This window comes from Camelus dromedarius, chromosome 4 (genome assembly GCF_036321535.1).
Source record: "Camelus dromedarius isolate mCamDro1 chromosome 4, mCamDro1.pat, whole genome shotgun sequence".
Lineage (NCBI taxonomy): Eukaryota > Metazoa > Chordata > Mammalia > Artiodactyla > Camelidae > Camelus > Camelus dromedarius.
In genome coordinates this window covers 44,410,649-44,425,929 of record NC_087439.1, presented here as the reverse complement: position 1 = coordinate 44,425,929, position 15,281 = coordinate 44,410,649, and the positions used below count along the sequence as shown (strand labels likewise).

The 15,281-nt window shown below is 37.7% G+C and overlaps 1 protein-coding gene across 2 annotated transcripts in view; it reads left to right on the top strand.

The window, feature by feature from the left end:
• The window catches only part of ABCB11 (ATP binding cassette subfamily B member 11), a 73,116-nt gene that overhangs the window by 24,724 nt on the left and 33,111 nt on the right, over window positions 1-15,281 (top strand). For both annotated transcript variants that reach the window (XM_010982480.3, XM_064484888.1), the window contains 6 exons: window positions 1,730-1,854; window positions 3,065-3,239; window positions 8,572-8,685; window positions 10,729-10,839; window positions 12,640-12,765; window positions 14,536-14,739. In XM_010982480.3, coding sequence (XP_010980782.2) covers window positions 1,730-1,854; window positions 3,065-3,239; window positions 8,572-8,685; window positions 10,729-10,839; window positions 12,640-12,765; window positions 14,536-14,739 — 855 coding nt within the window. The remainder of the gene's footprint in view (window positions 1-1,729; window positions 1,855-3,064; window positions 3,240-8,571; window positions 8,686-10,728; window positions 10,840-12,639; window positions 12,766-14,535; window positions 14,740-15,281) is intronic.

Below are 15,281 nucleotides of genomic sequence, written 5' to 3'. Positions count from 1 at the left end.
CTAGAATTAATTGCTAAAGAGATACTAGCTTTTATTTTTTTCCCAATCCACCATATCATGCAAACTTTACAACAGTCTTTCCTACCAAATGCTTTCCAGCTGCACTCCAGGGAAGCCTCAACTTCTGCAGAGGGTCTTTGGGGATTCTGCAAACATTTGATTCAGGTTTTTTCCCCCCAAATACATTCAATTTGTTCAAACCCATGATAAATTAATATTCATACTCAAATGGATCATATGTCATATGTTAACATGTTGGAGACTAAACCATAGCCTGGTTAACTTGGTTTTAAACAGGCAGTTTCTCTTGCTGCCTCAGTGACCATATTTCAACTTGTAAATGTGTCATCAATTTGGAATGTTGTATTTCTGGCACTGGTTTCTTCTTGAATTCAGGTCTGTGCATGTTTGTGTCAAATAATAGGAGCAATTTCACTAGGCTGAATTCGAAAGCAGGACAAAAAAAGGTGTAGGGGCAATAGTTGACATGCTAGAAGTTACCATGCATTGTGTATGCCTTTCTCTGACCTTTATATTTACAATGAGAAACAGGAGCAATTGTTAGATATTTCCCAGTCTGCATCTTTTAAGCTCCTGTATCAATTTACTTGAAGTACCTAGAGATTCTTTAATGTGCAGTTACAATACAAACTGATAACATTTGCAACTACTTAATTTTCTTATTACTATGCTACCTGTGCATATTTCAAAAATAAATTAGAAGAGGATGGTGGTAAAAAGTGCAGTGTCTCCATACCACTCAAATTCAAATTTTAATGTCAATTGAAATAGTTTAACTTCCCTTTATTGCTGCCTTTTCAATTCACAAATTATATCAAATGTGGACTTGTGAAATATATTGTAATAAAATACTACTTTTACTTATTTTGCATGTTAGAATTCTGTCTGAGATTTGGTTTGGGAAGAGTTTTGCTGCTAAAAGTTTGGGAAAACTTGGGTGATAAAGTCCCCTAGTCTGGGGACTATATATATTTTTAGGTTGCTGAGTTAGTTACTCTTTTACATTTGCTTTTTCCCCTTCTTGTTTCTTAATCTGTGCCAGGAAATTCTTTGATGGCTGATTCTAACTAGGACTCAATCCAAGTCCAATTTTAGAAAAAGTAGTAAGTTTAATTTTAAGTGCAAGGCCTTTTTATTTCCTTTTGCAACAAGCAGAGCTACTTAGTTGAGCCCCTACTTCAGTGGGGCCAAAATGGTGAAATTTTTTATCTGAATCTTTCTCCCGTGGACTCACCTCAGCAACATCATGTCTTTGTGTGCTCAGAACCTCTCTCTACTCTAGATTCTAAGCAATATGATGCTGCCCAGGTCTCCAGTCTCTGCGTCTGGTGTTTGTAAAGTGTGACATGGCCTTTGGCCAATAGCAATGAAATGTGATGTGGTTTGACTTGAAAACTTCATTAATATGGTGACTGTAACACTGTGGTCGCGCAGAGTACCCTGTTTGGGACTTATGCTGAGAGTTTTTTTGAGGCAGACTTTTAATGGAGTCATTTTGACGTATCAGCAACCAAACAACCACGTGTGAGGCTTAACACAGATCAGAGTTGGACTAAATTCTTTCCTTGGTAAACGGCCGCTGCAGTGAGAATCTAGTATTGGATTAAACCATGCCATGTGTTTACTCTGCTAAATGAGTCACTGAGTGACAGGCTGACTTACCTCTTTACCTGGTCTTCACATTGTACTCTCTTCCTTTGGGTTTTAGAGTGTCTCCAAGTTCACCGACTACGAGTTAAAGGCCTATGCCAAGGCAGGCTCAGTGGCTGATGAAGTCATTTCATCCATCCGAACAGTGGCTGCTTTTGGTGGGGAGAAAAGAGAGGTGGAAAGGTTGGTTAATTGAGATGTCTGCCACTTTCCTGAATTTCGTTGATCCACATACTACCCTGAACCTTCCCATTTGGTATAAAGTAGCTAACTCACCTTGCTATGGTGCCCTGGGAAAGCTTTTGTTCAAGAGGTAGCTAAGTGAAGTCATTAGATTGGGCAAAGTACTTACGAGAACTCCCAAGCCTTTAGCTATGTGTTTTTGAAGATGGTATAGTTAGTGGTCTTTAGAAAGCTATCTTAGTTTAGATACTTACTTCAAACTCCTGTGGTGTGTATGTACACACACGATGCCTCATACCAGTCCTAACGTTGTCTGCTCCCAGAGAGGAAAAGCCTATATGATCTAAAATATAATTCCACACATTTTTATTGGACACTTTTTATATTCAACATGTTTTATTCAGCTACTGTACTATGTGCTCTTTTTAAGTCTGTTAGGATTTCTACTGAATTGAACAATATTGAGCTTTGATACAGTATAGACCATCATTCTAGGAGATGAACTGTTCATGAAAATTGAAACCTAAATGACCAAAACAACACAGGTGTTAAAAACTTGATTTTGTTTATTTTTCCATTTATCGAGTATTTATTGAGTGCTTATCAGATGCCAGGTACTGATTTTATAAAATAACCACCAATTTAATTAAACTCTTATTTTATATGTTGTAGATCTAGTATGATGTCATTCTCAATTGCTACCAAATTCACCAAATGAGAAAGGGAATAGGATTTACAATCTCAAATTATCCTCTTTTCCTTTTTACCCCTTTTGCTACTTTTGGTTTGTGAAGTGGTTACCTTATTTCTCATGAAAAAGATTTCGATAGCATATTTCCTCCACTATGAAAGATATTATCTTTCATGTCACGTGACTTAATAAAACAACTCAAACACAAATGGTACTAGAGACCTCATGTTCAAACATTTGTGTTGAAAATTCTTTTCTCTTGGGGCAAAGTTTACCAGCACTGTCCTCATCCAAGATGTAATCAGTGAGACTTTGTTAGGTGTCATCCCTTCCACACTTCTCATTGTTGGGTTGAAATAAATTTTAAGTCACTACCCTGGAGTAATTGTTTTTTCCCCTAAAGCTATTCTGTGATTTTATAGTCATTGTCTAAAACCACTGCTTGTGGCCTGTTTTAAACATTCTAACTTGAGCTGCTGCTGCTGTTGCTGAAATAGACTCACATTTTTCTCTTCACAGGTATGAGAAAAATCTTGTGTTCGCCCAGCGTTGGGGAATTAGAAAAGGGATAGTGATGGGATTCTTTACTGGATTCATGTGGTGTCTCATCTTCTTGTGTTACGCACTGGCCTTCTGGTACGGCTCCAAACTCGTCCTGGATGACGGAGAATATACAGCAGGGACCCTCGTCCAGGTACTTTATCTTGATGACGAAGACATGATATTTCCTGCTGGTATCTCAGGAAAGTCCACTGTTAAGGCATTTTGTTTATTCTGTTAGTGTCTGAGGGAGGAAATCATCAAGGATTTGATGGAGTCCATCTGCAGAAACAAGCAATACGCGTGCCTTTTATACTAAAGGGATGCTGAGCATTTGAGTTGATGAGACTCACGATTTAATGCTTTCCAGTCAATGGAAGATTTATAGCTGTAAAACAATGATTTTTCTGACTGAGTCCAAAAGCTAATGATATGCCATGAAAATGGAAAGTCAGGGATCTCTCAACTAAAAATTAACAGCTTACGTGGTTGAACCTACTGATAGCACAAGACAGGTGCTAATGGACCTGTTTGTGAAACAAAATGAGTTACTAAAATACCAAGTCAGTAATATCCTCAACTGAACAGGTGATGCAAACATTTCTCACTTGCACTATAGCCGAGCTATCGCTAGTGCCTTTGCCACTTTAATTTTCAGTATCCTTTTAGTTCTTTCAGGAATTAATTATTGAGCATCTACTATGTGCCAGACTCATACAAAGTGCAGAGGATTCAATAGTGAGCAAAAGAAACGGGATCTTTGCCCTCATGGAATTTACAGTAATGGGGAAGATGAGCAATGGTTAAATATTCACGTAGCTGCATAATGACGAATGGTTTTACATGCCACAGAGGGACAGGGATCTTGACAGGGAATGGCAGGGTACCCAGGAGTGGCTGGGGTCAGAGAAAGCTCTTCCTCCTGCTCATGATCCTCAGACCTTTCCCCCTTAGCGTATGGCCCCTGACATTACAGCTGGATTCTTGTCATTATTCAGATTCTCAGCTGGACAGCACTTTCCCAGTCACGCTATCTGTGCCCATCCAATCTTTTATTCTCTTGCATGGCTTGCTGAACTTTTCCTCCTGAGCCCTTGAATGAAACTGAACACTTGCATTTATTTACATTGGTTCCCATCCCTTCCCACCCTCACACAGCAAGCTCCGTGAGGTCAGGGAAGTAAAACATGAAATATTTGTTTCATTCGGTCTATTAATTATTCAGTTTTACATATTAACTAAAAAAGCATGGTAGCCATTTCATATAAGATCTTTAAATAAAATATTTTGGCTCCAGATTCTAGGTAGGACAGACACCAGTTAAACAATGCAAAATACCAAAGTCTTGTATACCAGAAATTTGCTAGTTGGAAGCCTACAATTAGAGATGTGCTGCTTTGATAGAAATACATTTCCAGGGAAAATGGAATAGAAATTTCATTTGCAAATAAAAATGATTATTAGAAGTCAAGCCATAATCATTCTAAGCCATTGACTTTATTTCATTAAGAGGCATGATAATACACTAAGAATGACTTTTAAAAATTCAGCTCTTTTTTGAAAGATAAACAGCTGACATCACTTGAACTTCGTTTAAAAAATTAAATATAATACACATTGAAGTGTTTTATAAACTTTAAGGGATAGTATAGATGGAAAGTGTTACCATTATTGTAATTTAACCACTTTCTTAATAACTTTTATGTAGCTTTGCACATTTGAAAAGCCAGTGAAAGTATTGCAGGTCTGAAGTCTGACTATAAAGTCCTTTGTCTATATTGATCTTGTGAATCTTAAGAAATTTCAGCTTTACCAAATTAGAGACACCAGTAGTTAACGTGGGTTTCAGCTGCTTGTATTTGCTTGTTCTGCAGAAAGACATGCTTTGAGAAGAGACATCCTTCCTTTGATTCCTTGCCTGCAAGGAGAGTACAGAAGTGTGCACAAATAACAGTTTAGAGGGAAAAATGAACTGGTAAATTTAAAATGAAATAATACACAATTGCAGTTGGAACCACTGAATTAAAAAAAAAAACCCTTGGTAACTGTCTCTAGCAAAAATCCAATTTTGTTTCTATTAAAAGATAAACTGAGGCATATTAAAATTTTTAGGAGTTTATCTGAGCAAAAATAATTCCAGTTGGGACACCAAGCCAGAGGTGGTTAGAAGGAGTGAGGTAGAAACAAAGCCAGGGAATTATTTGACTGGCTATAGCTTAAGCAGTTGCCTTATTTGGGAAAGCCTAATTGTCTGTTCATGATCAGCTGTCCTTAGATTTTGATTTCTTGACCTTGAGGCATTCAGGCTCAGCTTTTGGTTTGTTTATGCAGGCTGCTAAGGCATTAAAGCCACCTTGGTCTAATGGAATCCTTGTTTAACTCATGTAACAAGCTCTCACCTTCAAGTTTCTTGCCCATTGGATTGTGGGCTACTCTATACCTTCTGTAAATAATTCCTTCTCTCAACTGATATTTCTTGAGTACTTACTAAGCACAGATGTGGCATACTATGTTCTCTGACATTTTAATCATCGATTACTAACCTCACCCCTTACTCCTTGCAAGCCTCCACTTACACCTTAAGAAATTTTTCTTTGGGAAGACGAGAGACATCTTTTAACAGCATGATCATTGGTGATAATTCCCTTTGTTTCTTTCTCTCCTTCCTTCTCTCTCTTTCTCTTGTGCATGCACTCAGTTTTTGGCTGTGAGCAGCAAACTGTGAAAGCTGAGTTTGCATGAGCTGAGTGTTTTTAATCCACTAAGCTAATTAACAATTAGGTTAATCTAATACATTTTGTGATGCACAAAATCATTATTGGCGGCCGGGTAATTGGGCATAATGGTAAGTAGTTCACATAAATGACTGTAATTAGTATCGCTTGTACATGGACAAAAAATACACTCTGTGATCATTTAGGAAAAAAGATGAAAGGGAACAAAATGGTGCAGAAGGATGTTCTTTCATACCCTTCTTAAGTTTCAGGATGCAGTAATGAAAAGTAAGGGCAGTAATAGAGAGGAACATTATCCAGTGTGTACGAGGCGTCAAGCGCTGAGTGAAGCATTGAATATAATTACCACGTGCAATATTCACAAGTTCATTCTGTGAATGATGCTGTTATGGTACCACTTCCAAATGAAATGGAGCCATGAGGTTGAGAAATATGTGCCAAGTAGCACACAAAGGGATTTGAACTCAAGTCTCTGTGATTCTGGGGCCTGACCCATTAACCACCGTTTTCCTGCTTCTGGATCCATCTTCCAAGGGCCCATAGATCTCCTTTTCTCCAGCATGGAACACCCACAGATAAACTGTTCCCCTGAGGTCTCTCTTGCCCTCCCTCTTCCCACACTACTGTCCACAGGGCCAAAAAGTGTGATATTTGGGGTGAGAAATGATGGTCTATGTATGCTAGCTACTGTGGTGGTGTTAAGTGTGTGCCTCTGCCGCACCCACTCTTCCCCTAAGAATCCGGAGAGAGATGTTCATTTGAGGTAATACCCGTAAAGCCAGGCTGAGCAAGGGTTTGACCCCCAAACCCCAGTTTGGGCGACTAGTGAGTCAGTCTAGAATCTAGACCAGGGGTTAACAAACTATGGCCTGCAAGCCAAATCCAGCTTGTGGCCCATTTTTATGAATAAAGTTTTATTGGAACACACCACAGTCATTTGTTTACTGTTGTCTATGACTGCTTTTGTACTATGTAGTCAAGGAACTGAACTGAGTAATTGCTTCAGAGCCCACATGGCCTAAAAGCCTAAAATCTTTACTATCTGGCCCTTTACAGCAAATGTTTACCGACCCCTAATCTAGGATGTGTGGAAGGCTTCCTTTGCTCAGGTAGGAAGACCTCTGATGAAGGTAGTCTTAACACAAATTAGACCACAAGTACCATTCTGTCTGTCCACCTTAGTACTTCCTAAGTGTGAAATCACTTCTTTCATCATCATCATCATCACTATTATTTAGGTGGCTGGTATTGGATTAATCACCTTTGCACCCATTATCTCATTTGATCCTTATAACAATCCCATGAGTTACATGCAGTCATTATCCCTGTGCTACAGATAAAGAAATTGGGGCTTGAGAGATTACACAATCCGCCTATGGGAGGAAGTATCTGCCATAACTATGGAAAAGGAACAAGAAAGACAGATGAAGAGAGAATGTCCCCTTGCATAGAGTAGGGAATTCAAGGAGAAGGGAAGAGGGGGCCCACTGTATCCTGACCTATAGAATAGAGAGGTTACTGGAGAGGGAGGAGATGGCTGACAGGCTCTGAGAAGCCCCATGGTCCAACCATAAGAAAGGAAGGAAGGAAGAAAGAGAACAGAGAGGGACTCGGGGATATTTTGCCCTGATGGGATATAATCAGTGGGAAGAAACCAGCTCATGGAAACCACTGCAGACTAGGATCATTTGATGACCTGAAAAAGATGATAGTCATGCAGGAGCTAACCTTTGTTTTAACTCAGCAAATAACTCCAGTCCTCAGTGGTCAATGAAACAGCGTCCATGTGAGTCACGGGACTAACACTCATCCTTTGGTTGAAAGGGTGGAGAGAAAGAGTCTTGTGCTCCTCCTAGAAGCCAACATGAGGAATTGCCACTTTGCTTCTTCCTTTATAAACAGCACTGATAAAAACAGTGCTGTTGGGTAGGAACGTCTGGTGGTGATCAGGTAGCCTTCCCCTTACTCAATGAGATGACAGGTTAGTGAGTCAAAGGACAGCTTCCTCAGCTCTGCACAGGAACCTGGCCACTCCACTGTGTGCTGCAGCAGCAAATGAGCCTGGGAACTGGACAAAATGTCAGTTTAGAGCTTGGGTTCAATTCCTGCTCTACCACTTAATGCATGTTGTGACATTGGGCAAGTTAGGCAGCCTCCACCTCTGTTTCCTCTTCCGTTATAAGGATTAAATGAAATAATACAGGTAAAGCACTTAGAAACATACCTTATTATTATTGCAAGTAGTTGTATAGCAGTGGTTATCCTAATAACTACACTAGTTAGCAGTAATATAGCACTAGTAGTAGGTCTGTTTTGCATGTACCAATCTCTAGGTCAATCAAACTAATCATAGTGCCTTATTGCTTCAGCAACCCCTTAAGCAGAAAACCATTATAAGGATGTTTATGTAAGGAATCAGATTTTCCTCTCACTACTCTAACCCACTTAGTTTCCATTTGCTGCCTTGCTTAGACCTCTTACTCATTTAAAAACGTGCTCTTCTTTGTAGACTAATGATGCTCAGTCAAAAATAGCGTAGTCTTTTAAATCATAAGAGCAGAAAAATTGGAGATACTTTACAAAACAAAAACTATTCCCAGTGTTTCCAAAGAGCTATTTAGCTTTCAGCCTTCCACAGAAGAATATTTCTGAGAAATCTTTTGAGTTTACATGGATTAGCCCAAGTGACAGCAAGCACTTTAGAAATTGACAAGAACACATGAAAACTGTGGATCTCTCTTTTTGTTTCAGATTTTCCTCAGTGTCATAGTAGGAGCTTTAAATCTTGGCAATGCATCTTCCTGTTTGGAAGCCTTTGCTGCGGGGCGAGCAGCAGCCACCAGCATTTTTGAGACAATAGACCGGGTATGTAAAGGACAAAAGTAAAGGCCATTAGCGGGTTGGGCATGGGGAGAGGAATGAACTCGTGAGGAGTTTATCCTCAGTGTTACAAAGTAGGAAGGACTATCTCAATGCCCTTAATTCAGCCATACTTTGTAAGTGCTGTCAAGAGTCACACCCCATTCTGAGTTGTGAATGCAAGAGTGAAATAGAACAAATAAAGCCCCTGCTCTCGTGTCATATGGGAAATAGGCAGCAAAGAGGCAGGCACATGCAAAGATAAGACAATGTTAGACTGTGTTAAGTACAATGAACGAAATAAAATAGGTCAGTGTGTTAGTGGTTGGGGTGGGGAAGGAGCCTTTAGATTGAGTGATGGTGACACCGTTTCTGAGGAGGTAGTAGCTGAGCTTAGAACCAAAGGAAGTGAGTGAGTCAGCCATGCAAAGGGGGACTTGGGAGAGGAGTGATGCCTGGGAGGTGAGAAGGAGGAGGGTATTCATGGGTGAGACTCCCAGGTTGGAAAAGATCATGGTGAGTGCAGGGAACTAAAACTGTGCACACCAAGTCAGTGTGACTGAGCAGAGTGAGCCAGAGACAGGCTGGAGGGATGGGAAAGGGCCAGATCATGTAGGACTTTAAGGCCAAGTTCATAAGATTAGATTAACTTCTAAATGACAGAAAGTCTTTGTAAGTTTGTAAAGGACCCTGGTAGCTTGGCTAGCATTTTCCTGGTTAATCTGTTGAAGCACTTTGAAGGTCAAGCTAGAAAAGTCAAAATCCAAGAACACAAGGAAGAAGGTGGCAGTATGTTGTTCCTCACTGAAAAAATGCCCTGGGCTGAGTCAGAAGCCCTGGAAATCCAGAGGTGCTCTGTGAGTCCCTGAATACTAAGTAGTTATGAGACATATAACCTGCCTGAGGAAACTCCTCATCATTCTGTTTTATATTTTGGGGTTTTATTTATTAGTGTATAAAGAGACTATTGAAAACCACACAGATGTGTTGAGCCATTCAAATTCTGCCTCATTCTTAGGGTTGTTGATATGCTCAAGTAAAGTGAGTCCAAAAGGCCCCTGAAGCTATTACTAAAAATTAAGGCATTTAGAAAGGATTTTATTATCTTTACTAGAGACTACAGAAGAAGGAATTAGATGACACTGTAGCCCTAAATAAAGATACGATGAAGTTCTCTCACTAGTGTGGGAGAGGGTAGAAGGTGATTCTGGAGCATTCTGGTAGCGGCAGGTGACCCTCACGCTTGTCTGATTACCTAGTGTGGTTCAGTTCTAAATTAGGCCCGCTGCTAACAGCCATGGAGGCGAACTTCAGCGTACTAGCTGAAAGTTGTTAGTATTTGAAGCACCACATGAGGGTATTCAATTAGTTTCAATCGTCATCTACAGTAGATACTCAAATATAGGGAACTCTTGGACCCTGGCCTCACTGACTAGTTGCGTGACCTTAGGCAACATACTTAACCTCTTGAGACTCCTCTGCCTCCTCATGTGAACAAATACACATAGCACCTATCTAGTTAGGTTACAGTGACAGTTATGTACATGAAAAAAGCACAGTGAAACACTTTGTACTTTGTCTTCCATGGTATCTCAATATTATAATAATCCATAATGATACCAACATATTATATTCTAATATACTAATTATAGATCAGTACTATATATTATTATATTGTCATTATGTGATAATATATCATAGTAATATACAATAAAAAAGTAGATTAACATAATATTTTATATCAATTATATGCTAATTGACATGTTTTTATTTATAATTAATTATATACTAATTATGTAAGGTTGGTTATACATGTAAATGTAATATATTAATACTATTATATAGTATCTCATTAATTTCTAAATAAATGGTAGTGAGATTATTGCTATTATTGATACATATTTAATGTGGAAGCAACTTACCTTTAGCATATCACTGCAGTGTTTTACTTGGTGGTGGTTCTGTTTTATGAGTAAATTCAAACCAAAATGGATAGTAAATGTGTGTAAGTGTTGTTGCTATAGATAGCCCTTTTATGTTTCACTCCAGAAACCCCTCATTGACTGCATGTCAGAAGACGGTTACAAGTTGGATCGAATTAAGGGTGAAATTGAATTCCATAATGTGACCTTCCACTATCCTTCCAGACCAGAGGTGAAGGTAAGTGCCAAACATTTCTCCAGGAACAACAGCATTTTCTTCTTTGATGATTCATTTCTAGAGCCACAGATTACTTGTTTTTCTGAAGCATGACTCATTTTCCAGGCAAGAAGAACAGATGCACGTTTCTCTGGAAGCGTACTCAGGTGTCTTATCATTCCTCAGGCCACAAACCACATTCCTTTGTGACAATAATATGTAAATCTAGTAACCATTTGTCCCCAAAGTTATTACAATATTATTGACCATGTTCTTTATGCTGTTTATTGTCCACATGTCTTATTTATTTCATAACTGCAGATTTGTGCCTCTTAATTGCCTTCATTTATTTCCCCTGTGGGCAACCACCCGTTTGTTCTCTGTTAAAATTTTGTTTTGTCTGTTTGTTCTGTTTTTTAGATTCCACATATAAGTGAGATCATACTGTAGTTTTCTTTCTGTCTGACTTATTTCACTTAGTATAATACTCTCTAGAGTCATCTGTATTGTCACAAATGGCAAGATTTAATTTTTTATGGCTAAGTAGTATTCCATTGTATATATCTACCACATCTTTATCTGTTCATCTACTGATGGACACTTAGGTTGCTTTTATGTCTTGCCTATTATAAATAATTCAGCAATGAACATTGGTGTGCAAGTATCTTTCCAAATTAGTTTCCTGTTTTCTTCTGGTAGATACAAAGAAATGAAATTGCTGGAATTTCTATTTTTAATTTTTGAGGAAACTTCATACTGTTTTCCATAGTTAGCCACCGTTTTTTAATGATATTTCTGTTATCCCTGCAGAACTCAATCCCATGCAACTTAATTCTAATACTACATACCTGTAATGTAGGTATATATATACATACATACATACATACATACATATGTACATCATACATATATACTTATATATTAAACATAGATACATATTCTGATAACATTTCCAAAGTATAAATTTTTTCTTTTTTTTTAATTTAGATATAATCAGTTTACAATGTTGTGTCAATTTCTGGTATACAGCACAATTCTTCAGTCATACATGAATATACATATATTTATTTTCATATTCATTTTCACTATAAGCTACTACAAATATTGAATATATTTCCCTGTGCTATACAGTATAAACTTGTTTCTCTATTTTATATATACCAGTCAGTATCTGCAAGTCTTGAACTCCCAGTTTATGAAGTATGTTTCTGATTACTGTTTTATATCACATATGAACATTAAATGTCATAGCATGTATATAAGTGCTTTGTGAAATGTAAATCACAAGATAGTACTTAGTATAGATTTCTGAGTGGATGGCTAAAACTTCCTTTATAGTATCTATTCAGAACCAGCTTATAATAGCTGTTCAACAAATACTGATTGAGTTGAAATACATTTACTTACTGTCTACTCTCAGTACCAATAGTTTGTTTTAATAAAATCTTCTTCTTTTACTGCTAAGGGGCTTTCTTCCCTAAACTAATTGAAACAGTCTCCTTGAGGTATTCTGGCATGTCAGAAATGTTTTAAATTAGATTCTGGAACATACTGTTCTAAGTGGGCCTGGTTTATTTACTTCAACAGTGTTACTGCACATCATTTTATTTGTTGGCTACAGTTATTGGTTTATTACTCAGTGTACTGAATGCTTATACTTCATCCTAGGCACCGTTTGCTAATTTTTCCAGTTATTGCTGGATATCCATGGCTACTGCTTTGAGGGCATAAGTAAATACACATACTGTGTTGTCACAAAGCATCCTAACCTGTAGCCTAATTGCTGACAATCTGAGTATTATTTTTCTCTTTTCTCTGCAGATTTTAAGTAACCTCAGCATGGTCGTTAAATCAGGGGAAATGACGGCTCTGGTAGGATCCAGTGGAGCTGGGAAAAGCACAGCACTACAGCTCATTCAGCGATTCTACGACCCCAGTGAAGGCATGGTCTGTGTCTCCTAGAAATTTCTTAACACATGGGAATAGGAGTTTGCAAATGGTGATATATTGGTCAAACACAGAGACCTAGCATACACTGAGACCATCCTGACATCTGCATTGCTGACTTAACATTTTTGATTGAATCAACAAGATTAATTCCCTTCATGGTGGCTGTGTTTGATGAATAACTAGTCCATTTGCTCAGTGATGTCACTGAATGTGCAGATACATTCAAAATGGTATTGTTGCCTCTTCAGTGAGGGAACACTTCCATTTCTTTCTTTGAAGTATAACAAAATTATTGTTCCCTAAAGTTCTCCAAATGCTAAGTATAGGAAAGCTTACATGGCCAGAATGAGCAGAAAATAGCTCTTGATTATTGCTTTGAGAAGTTAAGTTTAAAAAACAAAAGTACATAGTTTTATAAGCAACTTAGTCTCTTTCTCCTTGTATTTATCTGACATAGACAAAAATGAAAAAAATAAATATTAATAATTGCTATTTATCACATATTATATGTCAAGTACTTTATAAAAATGATTACTTATTTTCACAATGGCCTCCAAAGATAAATATGCTCATTTTACAAATGAAGAAACAGAGAGTCAGAGAGATTGAGACTTGCTCCAGATTTGAACCCAGACCTGTTGGATGCCAAAGGCTATGCTGTTTTCACTCTGTCTCAGAACCATTCCTGTCAACATCTCCTTGATGCCTGGAGATGGGATCATTTGATTGTATGTTAAATTACTTTCACACAATGAGTTCTCTATAACGCATGTACTGTTACAGTGATATGGCAAAAGAGTTTTCCTTTTTCACACTTTATTCTCTGATTGTATATTCTTTGCTACATACCACCGCAACTACACTCTCAAAATATAGAAATCATGGTTTCTTGATGTAAATTTTTCATGTTTTTATTACTAGTAATATTGTTTACTTATCTTTCTTATAGTTTCAATTGCTTTTGAACAGCAAAGTGTCATTTGATCAATCTGGCCAGAAAGTGAGGTTTTTCTCTAAAACATATATACAAGATAAGGATCATTGCTTATTTTCATGGTATCTTTTTTTTTCAATTGAAGTACCATCAATTACAATGTGTCAATTTCTAGTGTACAGCACAATGTCCTCGTCATGTATATACATACATGTATTTGTTTTCATATTCTTTTTCATTAAAGGTTATTATAAGATATTGAACATAGTTCCCTTGTGCTGCACTGAAGAAACTTCATGGTATCTTTTTAAGTTCATTTTGGTCAAGTAAAAATGTAGTAATAGCGAGGAGGGTATAGCTCAGTGGTAGAGTGCATGCATAGCATGCACTCGAGGTCCTGGGTTCAATCCCCAGTACAATCACTCAATCCATATATACATGCATACCAACCTAATTACCTCCCCCTACAAACAAGCAAACAAAAAATCAAAAGACAGAAATACTCAAAGTATGGTGAATAACTGACTCTACTCTTTATTGAGGAAATAAAAACTTTTATATTCCTGGCCCAATCATGTTAAACTAAGTTATGTTTTGTGTTTCTACATAACCTTTATGTTAGATGTGTTTCTACAATGAACTGTCCTACAGCTGTACTTGATTTTAATTTATATTGTCATCCTTATATTAACAACCACACTATAAGAGGAATTGTTTCTATTGCAATCTTGTCAGTCTCTATTTTTCCTCCCCATAGGTCAGTACAGCATAACAGTATGATTCAGAACCCTGAAGGATCCCAAGAGATGTGATGCTGTGTTCTTGTTCTCTAGGTGACTTTGGATGGCCATGACATTCGCTCTCTTAACATTCAGTGGCTTAGAGCTCAGATTGGGATAGTGGAGCAGGAGCCGGTTCTGTTTTCCACCACCATTGCAGAAAACATTCGCTATGGCAGAAAAGATGCAACGATGGAAGATATAGTCCGCGCTGCCAAGGAAGCCAATGCCTACAGCTTCATCATGGACCTGCCACAGGTACCCCTGGCCTGTCACTCCAGAGGGAAACCCGGAAGTCAGAGAAGGAAAACAGTTACACAGTAATAAGAACTTCTTTTCATTTGACTTGTGCATTATTAAATTCTTAATTTTGTGTTTTAATTTTATGCCTGGAAGCATACATTGAGTTTCCCCTTTTGTCTGCAAATATATTGTTGTTAATATACTAAAAAGTCTACCATACTGGGGGACTTTCTTTTAAAAGCTCCATTTGACATAGGTATAATTTCCTTATTCTATTAAGCACCTATCTAAGCAAATAATAAATTTGTCATGTGGCAATAACTTACACAATGCTTTTGATGTCTACCATTGTCATTGTTCTTTAACTTTCTTGGGCTTAGGCAACTAATATTGTGTTCCCGGTACTGTATCTTACATTTTCAAAATTTCCTCATTTATCTTCATTTTATGCAGCAGCAACAACAAAACCCAAATCCCTATTACCGTATTTTTATGGATTTTGTGGCCAATGGTCTCCTAAGTCAAAGATGAGTTATTATTACTAGTTAACACATATA